This window comes from Leptonotus elevatus, chromosome 2 (assembly GCF_054856555.1).
Source record: "Leptonotus elevatus isolate MCC_2025b chromosome 2, RoL_Lele_1.0, whole genome shotgun sequence".
Taxonomy (NCBI): domain Eukaryota; kingdom Metazoa; phylum Chordata; class Actinopteri; order Syngnathiformes; family Syngnathidae; genus Leptonotus; species Leptonotus elevatus.
Window position 1 is genome coordinate 25193285 of NC_141240.1, and position 15336 is coordinate 25208620.

At 39.0% G+C, this 15336-nt stretch overlaps 1 protein-coding gene across 2 annotated transcripts in view; it reads right to left on the minus strand.

Annotated features, from left to right (window-relative positions):
• prex1 (phosphatidylinositol-3,4,5-trisphosphate-dependent Rac exchange factor 1) overlaps window positions 1-15336 on the minus strand; it is a 92941-nt gene that overhangs the window by 64122 nt on the left and 13483 nt on the right. For both annotated transcript variants that reach the window (XM_086068739.1, XM_086068738.1), the window contains exons 2-4: window positions 7529-7594; window positions 7226-7348; window positions 1218-1322 (exon numbers count right to left, since the gene is read on the minus strand). In XM_086068739.1, coding sequence (XP_085924865.1) covers window positions 1218-1322; window positions 7226-7348; window positions 7529-7594 — 294 coding nt within the window. The remainder of the gene's footprint in view (window positions 1-1217; window positions 1323-7225; window positions 7349-7528; window positions 7595-15336) is intronic.

Here is a 15336-nt window from a genome sequence, read left to right on the forward strand (position 1 = left end):
CTAAAGTGCTAATCTACTAATTAGAAGATGTTTCAGTCATAAATGGTCAAATAAAAAAGCTATTGTAAAGATACTTTCGAGCAATTTGTTACTTAGATGTGAATATGAATGTTTGTCTCAAAATGTGACCTGTGACAGATTCCCAACCAGTCCAGGGTGTACCCTGCGCCTCTTGCCCAAAATCATCTTAGCTAGGCTCCAACTTATCTGTGACACGAATTATAATAAATAAGCAATATAGAAAAATGGATGGATGGCTGTTAAAGGTTAAAATGACAATGATTTTATCCAGGCAAACATTTGAACATCGCATGTATTATATTTAACTTCCATAGAAAGTTTACAAATTTAAACACTGTTAAACATTGTTACTGTGATCCCACTGTTTCCAGACCAATGGGTCAGAAAAAAGCCACGGCCGCAAACATCTGGCAGCGACAAACTCGTGTACATCGCATCGTTCTACCAATCCCATCAAGGCGTCCAGCAATATGCAGCTGGCTGACCCTCAGCCCCGCTATCTCCCCAGCCCATCCAAGTCTGCAGAAAATGTCCTCAGCAAATCCTGCTCACCACGTTGAGCTTATTGTCTGGGGCCCAACGTTTGGGGTGTCAAAACACGGAAACAGCTGGCAGCGGAAACACTACAAGAGTATCACACAAAAGTGACCTTGATGGCAGTTGCATCCTGTCCGGGCAGGAAGAACCCCTATGACCCTGTTATGGACTCAACCTCTTTATGCAAGTGTTCAAACATGGAAATGAATCTGACATAATGAAAGGGGAAAAAGAGGAGGAGGGAGATGACATTAGAAGAAATATGTCACAGGGATATTTGGGGAGACTGATGACAATGGCAGTAGGTGGGAACAAATTAGGTCAAATCTAAGGACAAGCACCATTAACAAACTACATAACATCAAACATAATAAAGGAGTTAGTCAAACTGATAAAAGGAATGCGTTCCAAAGCAAAACTCCACACCTCACCGGCAAATCTGATGGAAAATAGTAACAATTTTTTCCGTTTGATAAAGTTAAGTCCAGAAGCAAGCAAAACAATTTCTAGTTTGTGCTTGGCGATGGTAAAAAGTATTTTTTTTAAATGTGAGATACTTTTCCGAAAGAAAGAAAGAAAGAAATATTCCTAAATACATTTTGAGAAGAGGGTGCAATAGTATAATAATGGCATTGAAGAGGGCAAAACCGGCTTCTTACCAGGAGGAAGGTCCTGATGTGGGGTATCTTGTTCAGCTCCATGAGGAGCCGCAAAGCCTTCTCGTGGTTGCTACAGTACTCGCCATACACTGAGAAACTCTCCCTCTGCCAAACAGAAGAAAAAATACACAATGAGGACGACAGATTTGAGAGCTTTTTGCTTGTTTTTTTTTTTAAGATATCATAAAACATACTGTTTTTCAAATAATGAAGACTAAAGCCAAACTTCTATATATGTCCTGTTCTTCATGTATAAAGTGATACATGGACCAATGGAAATACTGTATAGTCATTTGTCATACATTATTCACGTAGCTAGCATTGCACACACAATGCATCAACACCATTAAGGCCGCAATTGACCCTTAACCATGTCTGCCTCCTGCTGTGACCCCTTCAGTCGTTAGAATGTGATACTATGTATAACATGGTTGAGTTGAGTTTGTGAAACTGGTTTATGAATAAGCCTTGACCTCAAACAAATAACACTAATAATAATTATGAGGTTATTAAAGGAGCACATGATATCATACAATTGGTACGATTCCAGGCCAGTGCTCCAATATCCAGCCACAAGTCCTGATAAAAAAAAAATGAGCGTGTTGCATCAGGAACGGCGTCCAGCATAAGAACTGGGCCAAACAAATCGTGCATGTGAGTCGCTGTGGCAACCACTGAAACCTAGAAGTTACTTCAGGTAAATTTGGAAATGTATGCCTCTAAAGTTACTAAACTATAGGCTATGGATTTGTATACCTAATAAATACAGTATATTATAGTCACCCTACAGTTTGGACAGAGGCAGCCCAATGGTGTAAAAAACATTTCTTTTTCTTTTTTTTGTACAGCTGCTGCAGGTTGGGCTAACACATTTTTTGTAGTAAAATAAGCACAATGCTGCATTTGACAGGAAGATAGAAAAACATTTTTAAATCACCTCAGGAAAGAGTGTGGCAAGTACAGTATGAGGTTAAATTGTGATATCACTCAATCTGCAATCAATTGTATTCTCAATCACAATCAGCAGAAAACTCCTTTCATGCATAAACACCATAACAAGTGCTTATGCGTTTACAACCAAAGCCAGACCTGAATTATTTTCTGTCCTTGGATGTCAACAAACAGTCACCCCGAGTACACGTAAAATAGTGTTCTTCTATTCACTGGGTCGAACTTAAACATCAGAACGACGGTGAAAGTCACCACTTGTGCCCAGAATAGCTCCCCAAGTCTTTGACAAACGTAAAGCTTTATTTAAATTCTTCTTCACTGGAATGTTATTCCTTACGCTAGATGAGAGGTTTGTGTCACGCTCTGAGAAGTGAAAGCATAATGGCCGTAGTTCAGAACGTATAATGACGTGAGTGTTGGAGGACTTGCTGAAGAGACGCCCAGATTGAGCAAATATTGACGCCTCTGGTTTCTCGTCCAACATGCAATTACTTTCTGGACTTTGGAGAGTTGGACTCACCCAAAGGGCAGAGTCTTCAAATGTGATTTCTTGATGCAGTTAAAGAAAGTAACTTTAGTAATAAAGACGTTTCCTCAGCCTTTCAATAGTAGTGATCAGCCATGATTGGCAGCTGGTCCTATGGAACAATGTGGGAGGTTAATCAAATCCCAGTCATGGTGTTGACCTCAGCCTGGGGTCAAGGGCTACGACCGGAGGGTTCCAGACGCAGCCAACCAATTGGCTGAGAGATATCAGTGTTGAAGGTGACGAAGGTCATGGGCTGCAAAGGGAAGTGTAATGGATATGCAGCTACAAAGGGGGTACGTGTGGAGAAGCGCAATACCTCCAAAGAACAGCACATAAACACGGCGCCACACGTCATCAGACAAACATTCACAGTAACGGGTTTCAGCCTTTTTCACATAAAATACATTTCATACAAAAATTCACCGTAACCTAGTCCTAACACAAAGCCTAAGGTGAAAAAAAGGTGGGGGGGAGAGAGAAAACTAGTTTTGGGGGGAGGGGGGTATTATATGTAGTGTTTTTTTTTTTATAGAAGTAGATAATTTTCTGTTTTTGGAAGAGCATTGCCAAGTTGTCTCACAAACTCATGTTGCTGAAAACATTTTATGGCTTGTATATGTAGAGATCTCCCCAATCTGGCCCAATCACATCTTTTTCAGCTGATCAAACTCGGAAGGGAAAAGATCAGGTTAAATAAAAGAAGAAGAAGAAAGAAAAAATTTTTAATACATTAAAAATATATATATATATATATATATATATATATATATATATATATATATATATATATATATATATATATATATATATATATATATATAAATGGATTTGGCAATATATCGCGATATTACAGCGCGCAATTCTTGAATTGATTCGATATGCGGCCGAATCGATTTTTAAACATCAATTTTTTATGGAAATATTCCATAAAACGTCTTACTTGAGGTTAGGATTCACACATTAAGCATGGAAGAATGTATATTAATGAAACATTCATTAAGCCTTAATATTTTTATTTCAGTACTGTTCAAACATGTAACAGAGTGCCACCTGTTTGTTAAATGCAGTGGCTCAGTTATAAGCCTGAGTTTTCAGATAAATAAATACATTTTCATACTAATCTTACAGTGTACATGCACAAGTTTAATGATTTGTGTTTTCTAAATTTGAGTTAAAAAAAAATAATCGCAACAATCAATTTATGGATTTGTATCGGGATTAATCAGTATCGAATCGAATCGTGATATGAATCGAATCGGCAGGTAACATGATTTGTGTAACATGATTTGAATCTGAGTAACTTCCTGAGTGATTCCTGTGAGACAATTGGTTTTGTCCCATTATATATACTTGTAGTGGAATTTTAAGGGAACATTCTCATGAATTAATCATAACATATCCATTGGAATCAAATGAGTGCTGACATAACAAGACATAAATTAGTTGTAATTAAATGTAAAAGATACGCAGAGGTCTGTACGTCTGTTTAAAGACATTTCAACTGTGTGAATGACTGCAAATATGAATCTGTTTCTACCTTTCTAAAATGTACTTGCACACAAAATACTTACTTATTAAAATATCATATAGTCTAATTTTGATGTTTTTCTTGATATGGTGCAATATTACATTGGAAAATGACACTTAAATGCAATTACGTACTACATACGCTCATATGTTTTGATTTATTGCTTTAACTAAACATCTCTGGCAAAAATCAGTATCAGTCATTCATCTTCTTTCCGTTACATTCACTCACACTTTTTTTTTTTCAGTCAACTTCAGTTCCAAATCCAAGCACCTCCTTCTGGCGCATCCACAGTCTGACCTTTCCGTGGCCCAGTCTGACCACGCAGGGATGGAAAAAAAAAACCCCGTAATCAATTTTCCACCCTGACAGACGGAACAGCCTTGGCGTCAAAGGCACATGTGTGAAGGTCTCATCTGATGGGCCAATTGAAGGAGACTTGAATGAAAGCCACTTCATGCAGCAAGAAATGACTGAGTTGGTTGGGAAATACGGCTATAGATAGATGAGTAGCATGGTTTGACAAAATACATTTGAAAAAGGTGTGAATGTTGGGAAATGCCATTGAAGAACCAAAATGTAAAAAATTAATAAATAATGGAATTAACACATACATTAAAGCATCACAGCACAGATCTGATTAAAAGTCAAACAAGTGTTGCTTTTTTTTTTTTAAGATCATGATTTTATATAAATTACATACTAATAACAGTACATTGCAACACCCTTTGTTGGAGTGCCAGTGCAATACCCTTGTAAAGGGTGGAGCTAGACGCTTTTACAAAAACATTTGTAGATTTTAAAGACATGAACTGTGCTACTTGGTGGAAACAAAGATTTTAAACGAAGGAAGATTTATGATTTGATTCATTTCGGAAGGATGTTGTGTTGCTGTGTGTTATGGGTTCACAAACTTCACACAAAGTACTAGCGTAATGTCCTAACACACTACATTTACTGTATCATAGTCCCGTTCATGTCCTTTAAAGTGGAAGTCAACCCAAATATTTTCTTACAATATTGATCAGAATGCCATGTTTAGACAAGTGGGGCTTGCGTAGAACATATTATTAAATATTTTGGGGGTCTGCCTTCCCCATTAACAATTGAAATCTATAATGTACGTGCTACAGTCATTCACGCTGTACATAACAAAATGCATTTCTCTGGACAGTGACACAATTATCACAGCTCTTGCGTTACAGTGGCTGAGCGTATAGTACCCGGCTGCGATACTAAAAGGCCTCGAGTGAACGTTGACTTGAAAATAGGTGGCTCAAAGAAAGACAACGTGAGGGAGCGCGAGATGGAGATGGAGATGCAAAGGCATTGTCCCCTCGCAGACTGACACAGCAGCTCTTCCTCCGCGGACACAGACTCTTCTTTGTTTGTTTGTCCCCAGAGGCCACACGAGTTCAAACAGAGGGGAGTGGTGGCAGTGGTGGGTGGGGTGAAAAGCAGGATGGATGGGTGGAATGTTTACAAAAAAAGAGCCAAGGAGACACTCCAAATAGATCCTATGTAGTTTATGACACTACAGAATCAGTTAGTCCAACTTTTCAAAAGGTTTGAGACACAAAATCGAACAGTGCTACTCTATAACGCTAAATAAAAGTTGGACAGTTGTTCTAATTGACTTGACCAGATGAACTTGTTTCAGTCATTTGACTTTAGACCCTTTCTTTCAATTGCTAGTACTGATCACAAAGTATGCAGACTCAGTAATCGCCAGTAAAATAATTTGTAGTAGTAGTATTAGCCCAGTACTGGGCTGCAGCCCAGGAGTCTACTTTGATCTGACTCCAATCTAATTTGCTGGAAATACAGAATATTCTAGTGTAAATGTATATTGTATGTACTGAATAATTAAGTTTAGGGGTGGGAATCTTTGAATGTCTCGAATGATTCCATTCCGATTTTTGGATGTGTGGTTCGATTCGGAATCGATTTTCGATTAGGAGCGATTTTTTTTCACAATGATTTGATTGACAATGATTTTTGCTTCAATTTATAGATGTTCAAGAAATCGTAATGATCTACTCCAGTCTGACTCGCTAATGCTAATTAGTGCTCTACTCGCAGCACTTTTATCACTCAAAAGAACGGCTCCACGCTGCAAAAAAAAAAAACACTTTTATTGGAATAACTTGATCGTGACTTTTTCCTTCTAATCTAATGTGGCTACAACTTAACAGTGTACCAGACTGCATGGAACCACACTGCCCCTAAGTGGCCAAATTGGGTACAACATGAACAGCGCTCCCAATAAAGGCACACACAAACAAAGGGGAGACAGTATAAAACATTTTTTAAATAAAATCGATTTTGGGATATTTAAAATCGATTCTGAATCGTACTAAATGAGAATCGTGATTCTTATGAAAATAAAAAAACATTTGGGGCACACCCCTAGTTAAGTTGTATGCATGCTCCAGTCTTTAGGGTACTTGTTTTTGGAGCTGAATACGCAGTAACAGCACAGTAACACGACTAAAGCTCCACCATGGCTAAAGCGGCGTGGCTCAGTGATAGAGTGGCCCTCCCGCAACCCAGCAGTTATGGGTTCGATCCCATGCCATTATGACCACGTCGAAGTATACTTGAGCAAGACACTGAACCCCCACTTGCTCCTGATGCTGCGTCATCAGTAGGTGAATGAGTAGTCAAATATAAAGCGCTTTGAGAGCCTTCTAAGGTGGAAAAGCGCCATTATAAATGAAGTAGATTTACCATCTAAAGTTGCCCAAGTACAATGACAGAAATAAAAAACATAAATAGTGACTTGATGTTTGCCGCCAACTAAGCCCAACATGTAAACATGCTGACTGACGACAGAAGAAAAACAGAGTGAGATTTAGGGGAGTGTTCAAAGGGAGGGTGCTCGAGGCAAAGTTAGAATTAGGGTTATTTTCCCTACATTTGTGGTTACGGGTGAAAAGTGTGCGTGTTTTGCATGCCCATGTAGTTGCGGTTTGTGCGCTTCTATTAGATTGGACTTACAAACTGGAGAAACACATGTCCCAGGGCATGATGTGGCTGGGGTTCGGGCTGCAGGATGGCCTCCACAGAGGACAACACCTCTTTGTGCAGTTCCAGGATGTCCTCAATGTTGGAAAACAGAATCTATAAAGAGTGGGATGATTTAAACGGAGAGGATAGAGAGGAACAGGGAGATAAAGGAAAAGGAAAGGAGTGAGGAAGGAAGTGACCGACAGATGGATCAAGATGAGGGGCAGAAAGGTACAACAGGAAAAGTTAATTCAGTGTGGAAGGAAATACAGATTAAAAAGAAGTCAGTCCTACCTTGACGTGTTCAGGCGAGAGACATTGTTGGTCATCTGCAGTTTGTCTGATTCTGTGCAAAAATGCCTGGGAAAGGAGAATAAAACACAGTAGATATGTTAAGTATGTTTAGCAAAGCAGTTAGTTTGACATTTAAGGAAACATATTTTAGCAGTTGGTATGTTGAAGTCTTCTGTGTGTATAGTCATTTCAGTATTTTGTGTTGTTTGTAATTGTTTTTCTTCCCAGGTTGACAACCTGCTTGAAGTGCAAACAGAAATTGTAATGCAATACCCCAAATGATGATTACAAAATGTGAATGCAAAAGAAATAGATGGTCAAAAATGACTCGACAGAGACAGCCGTTTCCTGAAATAAAAGTTATTTTGAACATCTATTGTCAGAAATGGTTAAAGCTACCAAAATAAACACCGTTAACTAACCTTTCACCTTAACACCTTTAATTTTAACGACTCAATATGGTCCCATTGCCTTGGTTTAGGGTGGTCGCTTTTCCACCTCAAAATAGTACTGCACGACACAGGACCAGTACCAAGAATCTTAATAATAACAATAGAGAATGAGAGACTCCTGTATTTCCTTCTCAGCATGCGGCTGTTGGCCGCATTTTGTATTCTGTCCAACTTGTGCTGTGTTATGCACTACTTCTCTGTTTAATTCGTTGATGGGATACACAGTGCCGCACCGCTATGATGTCATGTTTATTGCCATCCTGCCATGGAAACACAACCGGATCAGTATTTACCCCCTCTAATCCAAACTCTGGATATGAACTGAACTGCTGAACTTCTACAGAGGGAGTTAATGCACCCAAAAGTTGATTTCAAAGACTTCACTGTCATGCTTCCAACATGACGACCACCATAACGGGATCACTTTGAGTGAGGTTATGGACGGCACGTGAACAAAGGACAGTGAAAAAAAATAGGGATGTGAATCTATCTTCTGCCACAGCTTCCCCATTCTTCTGTCTATCATTCTTTATCAGACAGTCTTAAACTACCGCCTCGCGTCTGTCTTTCGACCTATAAGCTGCAGACAACCATCGTGTCAAAAATGAGAGGGTTAAAAAGCAGGGACGTCAATTCCAAAACCACTGAATCAAAATGTGCCCCGCACCCTCCTCCTTCCTCATCATCCTTCCTCTTCCTGTCGATGTAATGAATGGTGTTACACTTTATGAGTCTTGCTAAGGACCAGGGCCTCGCCTTGCAATTCTGTTCTTGGCAGCATTGCATTTAGCAAACTCAGTTGCAGAAGGGAGAGCGCAGACTCTTCAGGTTTTGTGAAATGTCCATACCTATCGCCGCTGTCCGACTGACACTGTGTGAGTGGATTACTACTAGCTGCTGTGAAGTGTAAATTTACTTTTAAGTCACTGTACTACAAACCAATTCATTTACAGGAAAGCATTACAAAACCAATTTAAATTGTGTTGGGACGTTATGTAAAATGTAAATAAAACCGGAATACAAAGATTTGCAAATCTTTTTCAACCTTTATTGTTTATATACCATTCGTAATGGAAATACAAAAATCACTGACTGAACTTCATTGACCTGTCTGGTGGAGACGAGGCTTCACTTGCCACTAAAATAGTTGTGTCGCAGTGAAAACAGGAGAGATGCTTTAGCCCTTATTACAAGCTACTGCAGCATGCAAATTATTTTGACGCGGTTATTTCACGTTAAAATAACGACATGTTGCTGCTTCCAGTTCTAGTCATGTCCAATAAAACACATAATGCGCTATAAATAAACAAACTCCAAGTCAACACCAAGTGTTACCCACAGTAGCCCCCCCTCCTTAAAAAAAAGCCAACACTTATAATCACACATTTGATCACAAGATTGAAGTAATTATATTTTCAGCAGAGACCAACATAGAATGCAAAAAAATGAGGTGCCACCTCTCTAATTAAAACCAAGGATAAAGGGTATCCGTAGTTTGTTATTTTGGGGAAGAATCTACTGTACTTTGTGCTTGAGGCGTGCACTAATTATTTTTCCCCATATGGCAATCTGTCACAAGTCCACACTGAAGGGTTCAATCAAGTGAGAGAGTGCCCAGTGCCAAATAAGACACAAAGTGGCTGATGATGATAACACAAGGATAGGGGTGAGCAAAAGAGGAACAAATAAAATAGTGAACAAATAAAAAAGTGCAAGAAAAAGCAGGTTAAAAACAAAAAAAATACATCATACCAAAAAAAATGTGCTACACAGATGTGGTGACAGGAACGAGTAGGGAGGACGGTGGGCCCGAGCAACAAAGAAATCCTTTCAGTCCAGTTCTCACTCTATTGGCCATCCTCACCCAGGATTGTGTTGGCTGTTGTCATTGTTCCATTACAAAACACACAGGTTTGTTTAGAGAGAATATTCTGGCTTTCACCATCCACCATCCTGTCTCAGACGCTGACATCACTTGATGGAGCAGGCTGTGCACGTACAAAACACATGGCAAGTCAGGTCTCACAAATCAACACTTTGATCATCTTGACTGAAATCATTTGAGAGCACGATCACAATCAGAGACAGACCAAAACAATATTGGCCCTCAGTAGAACACAGACCACTGCCAAGACAATCCTAAACATGTCCGACGTGCTATTGGCGAGGGGGGGGTTGCAATAATGTGCATGACAAATCCCCCGCCCCATCACATCTCTATCAGCAGACATCTTGACTACCATCAACAGAAGTTTCACGTCTTTTGCTATGCACTTCATATACTGACACGAAGATATGAACTGAATATTGAAAATGCCACAGTCCAGTATATCCCTTACGCGGCCAGTAGCTAAGATGCTTGTAATTTGACTCTACCCACTGGACACCGTTGTTGAGCTCATTACTTCTTAATCAACATACTAAGAGGCAAAAGGATGCAGCTGATGGGCCTTGTTTACTCTCTCCTATCGCCATCTCAGGTGACCTTTGTGGTTTTTTCAGGCATCAGATAACTGATGAATTGTATAACTGGATTGGCATATATTAATGTATAATCTTAAAATTGGAAAAGACGAGGTCTTACTTCAGCCACTGGATACTCAAGCTACCACAATTTTAGTTTGTTTTAGTGAAAAATGACAAAATATGTTTCCATCTTAACTCAGAACGAGCATTTGACAAAAGCTATTTGATGAATTACGGGACCAATTAAAGTATTTGATCTTTAATATACTGTATTATATGCTCGCTCTGAACTCATTCGTAGGTCTGTGTGGATGTGGCACAACAATCAGTAGCTTAATCTGTTATTACCACAGAGTACCTTGCATCATGTCAATCAAATTCTAATTAGATTCATTTGTAATTTACACAGATATCAAAATAACACAATTCACTTAGCTTTTCATAAATTGAAATAATAACTGGAGAATTGTGTGAATAATTAATGCCACAATTGCTTGTATCTTAAGGGATTGTAATGGTATTCATAATTTTTCTAAATACAGTGGTACCTCGGAGCTTGAACACAATTTGTGACTATGTAATGTTCAAAGTCCGAATTGTTCAACCCGCGAAAAAAAAAATCCCATACGGTATAATGTAAATGCAATCAATCCGTTCCCACGCTCCAAAAACAGAACATTTTAATTTATATTTATGTAAAAAACATGTACACCCTGTACAGTATTTTAAACAATAACAAATACCTTACCTTTTATGTTGTGGGGTGATGGCATCAGTGGTTGATAAATGCTATGTTAATGCTAGCTTTAGATCACTGCTGAGTTAGTGTATTTTTACATTGGGCATATTGTTAGACTACTAAGGGGTCCTTGTGCGCTGTTTAGCGTCAGGCACGTTGTTGAACAGCTAAGGGGGGTCCTTGTGCAGTATTTACAGAAGTATTCACGATCAGTGCGATAATCTTGTTCCTAAATCCCCTATGGTTCGTAGCACTGTAAATTTTTCTTTTCTGCTACTGGCACTGTTGTCTTTCTTTAGGCCCATGTCGAAGAAAATTGTCGTGGAAAAATCAAAATGCACTCGCGAATGTACGGAGAACCTCGAATGGAAATGTGAGCATTCGGCATTGCTCGGCTTCACCCGGCTACCCGATCAAGGTACGCTCGGCTTTGCTTGGATGTTCAGACTCCGAGAATGAGGTCAAACTCCGAAACATTTTATTACTCAGATTTTTGGGTCAAAGTCCTATTTGTATGAGTTCCGAGACGTTCGAACTCCGAGGTTCCACTGTACATAGGCTTCATAACTCATAGTTTAGTTTTGGGAACATATGTTTTGCAGTCTGCAGGCAGTATTATTTTTGAGAAATAATTTAATAACAAAAAAGCCCTTTCAAACATAGTGCTGTATATTGGACATTTGTAGAATTAACATTCCAACTGCTGCGGATGACATTTCATATATAACGTAATAACAAATGATTCTTGGCTTGGTTCCTGTTGTAGCATTTTCCACAATCCAACATTTGATTGCTTGCAGACTATATGCATTCATTGTTACGGTTACGGCAGTGAAAATAGTAGCAACATCCATCAGCATGTTAACAAAAGCTGGTCAGCAGGGACACAAATTCATCTTGTGAACTGCCAGCGAGGACTCGAGAGAGATGTTGCACATGACGGCCTCTTGCCAGAAGCGCGGCAGTCTGTAAAGGTAAAATGCTGATGATGCAATCCCACTGGAGGCGAATAACAAGGCCGTGTAGCTCTTCGTAGAGTGCATACAAGGCTGCCAAGTACAACCCGGGTGCATTTAAAACACTCATGTCAGTAAGTTAATGTCCCAAAGCAGATCAAAACTGAAATTGTTCATGCAATAGAATGTTACAAACCAAAATGAAAACATTGTTAAATGCTGGCCTTTATGTGAGATTGTAAGTAAAATTCTTTATTTGTTAGTTACTGACCACTAAATCCATACTCCATATTTTCTCTATGTAAACCCTGTACGCTTTGAATCTATTCAGAAGATATCTAAGCAGCAAAAGGCTGATACAGTGAATTGTTCACATACTGTACTGTATTATAGAAGGAAAAAAATCCCATGTAAAACAACGGAATTATTCTGTTAGCTCAAACTGCAACAATAAAACTAGTACACACATTTGTTAAGCATTCATTCTTAAATTGATGTGTGGTATTGTCTTCATTAAATTTAAAGCTCCATGAAGTTCAAAATGCTGCGTTCGGCTGAAGCGGAAAGCGAAAAGTCACGTTTTATGATGGAGATGTTGAAAAATATTTGCTGGTATGACTGATTTATGAGAATGATTACCACCACGGCGGCCAAAACATTCCTAATTAAAATTAAACTGCACTAATTAGCTAACCACCAGAGGGCGCTAGAACTGCACAAATGGAATACAGGCTTGCCTTTTTAACTGATGTGGGGCTTTTAATATCGTGTCAGGATGACAACGAATTTTTATTACTGTATCTCGATATTGTCGATTATATCGTAGGATAGACACTTCATATTGTATCGCTAAATCACACAGCTCTGCCGCGTCGGTACTCGTAACCAAAGTGTTGCCTACATACATACAGTACCTTTTTTTTCCTACAATTCTCACCCTGCATCATTTCCTCTGACACAAAAGCTGTTAAGCAAGAGTATTTTCACACTTAAAACAAGAACCAGGGAGAGCATCAGATGATCGGTGTGGAGATATGCACTGGCTCTCACATGACGAGAAGTATTTACAGAAGTATGTCACTAGATGCTTTTTTGATCATAAGCTACGCTACATGTTGTTTTATCTACCTCCAGTGATCAAATGTGGGCGCAAGTTGCGAAACTGCCCACTGCTGCGTCACTGTTGACTTCATTGCAGCATAGGTACACTTGCACAATCTAATGACTTCCAATAGAAAAACCGCAAGTGAAATTCTGTTTGTATAAAAATGATAATGCTATTATATTAACAGCGCGGTTCATGAGTGGTTGTAAATAGCATTAGTACTGCATACTGTTCTGAAAGCGATTGGTCAGGAAAAAAAGATGCAAGAGAAGTCTGAAAGAAAACAAAGTGCCACAGGCACACCTTTGCAAGTGTGTTTTCCGTGTGGCCCACAAACAGGAAGAAGTGGAAGGAGAACAAAACGAGCTCTTTTTCAGACAACACAAAAATCATTCTATTCAAGTAGATTGGCAAGTGGCACAAGGAGCCAGGGCAGGAAAATAAACAGTCTGCACAACGAGGCAGTGCCTCTTGCAGCAGATGTTGTTTCAGGGCAGGAAGTGAGGCCTTTGTGAAAAAAAGGAAGGACATGTTTAACTACTAATGCCACTGAACCTCAAGTCAAGTGGGAAAGTTTATGCCATGCTCCATCTGTGACAATCAGCTTTACAAAATTAAACCACCCACCAGTTATTTCCGACTTTCACAAACTTTCTCACTTCAAGACAAAAATAAGAAACGTGGTCCCTTTCTGGGACTCATAAAACAACATCAACATATAGCACATATGCTAAATAACACAACAGGCAGTAATCTAAAAACCCTTTGCCAAATATTGCTTCAGAATCCATAAAATTGTTGACATGTGCTTTTTTTACGATCACAATCTGTGATCACCAAATCATTGTCACATTTTGGATCCAGAGTTATTAAAAAAAAAGGGAAAAAAAGATGACATTAGACATTCTCTTTCTGGATTAATTTCTGATTAAGTTGCTGCTTCAGTAATTGTTTTCCGAAGTACAAGCAGATGTTTGCAAATGTTGAATTATTTTTACAATTGCTAATTAGTCTGCTTACATGACGGTCTACAGAAGTCAGAGAGTAAGTACTGTTAAAATGCTGAAATCAGCGGATTGGGAGTTTTATATTATATTTATATATTTGTATTTTTTAAGTTTAACAGTGGCTCCAAGCAACTAATTTATTAATGTATTTATTATTGGTAATCAATTAGTCTTTCTTTACATAAACCTGCAAACAAACTGGCAACAACTTCGTGTCGCAATAATCATTTTTGTGTTTTTTTTTTTTTATAAATATGAGTGAATTTGAAATAATCAGAATGATAAACCAACCTGTAACCAAACAGCCGAAGAATTCATAAGTAATACAGTAATCACTTGTTATAAAATGTAGACTGTTTTATTGATTTCATTTTTTTGCAGGCATTAGTTTCTTTTTATACATGTGGAGAATTTAGAATATTGAAAAAGGAGACGCGTGAGCCATATTGCACCTTCCTCATTCATCATAAGGGCTAAATTGCTCTGTAATGAAAACAAATTGGATGTCGACCACCATCCTGGAACTGATTGTTTTTAACCTTAAAGGTCACTCATCTGACCTGACATCTAGATTTGAGCCAACATCCATCATCATTGCCACCAGACACATTGCAAAAAGTCTTTATCACTGCCAACTGTGCTCAATGTCATGTGCAGTCCATCCAGCATGATTGTATGACATTCAGTCACAGGGTCAGATACGTGTTGGAGGGTCTGCTAACTGCTGCCGTTAATCGGCAGCAACAAAGAGCCAGACCGTAAGGTGTGAAGAGCCAGATGGACCATATGCTGGTGTGGCCTTGTGTTCGCTCCAATGGGCGGCGAGTAAAGGAGCCTGCTGCCCTCACGTCTGCCATGTCAGCCTCAGGACACTCTTTGACCTCCACCATCAAGCTCGTCCACACAGTATAATGTGATGCTTATTTAGCGTGATGCCGCCAAGGTCCTCGCTCATTTTTGTTAGTTTAGTAAGTGTGAAATATTACCACTCTTGAGAGTGGGATGAAATTACGTAAAGCAAGCTTCGAGCTGCTTTCCAGGTGCTGAAAAGCTGCCCAGTGTGCCAGTATGTCCCCAAATGAT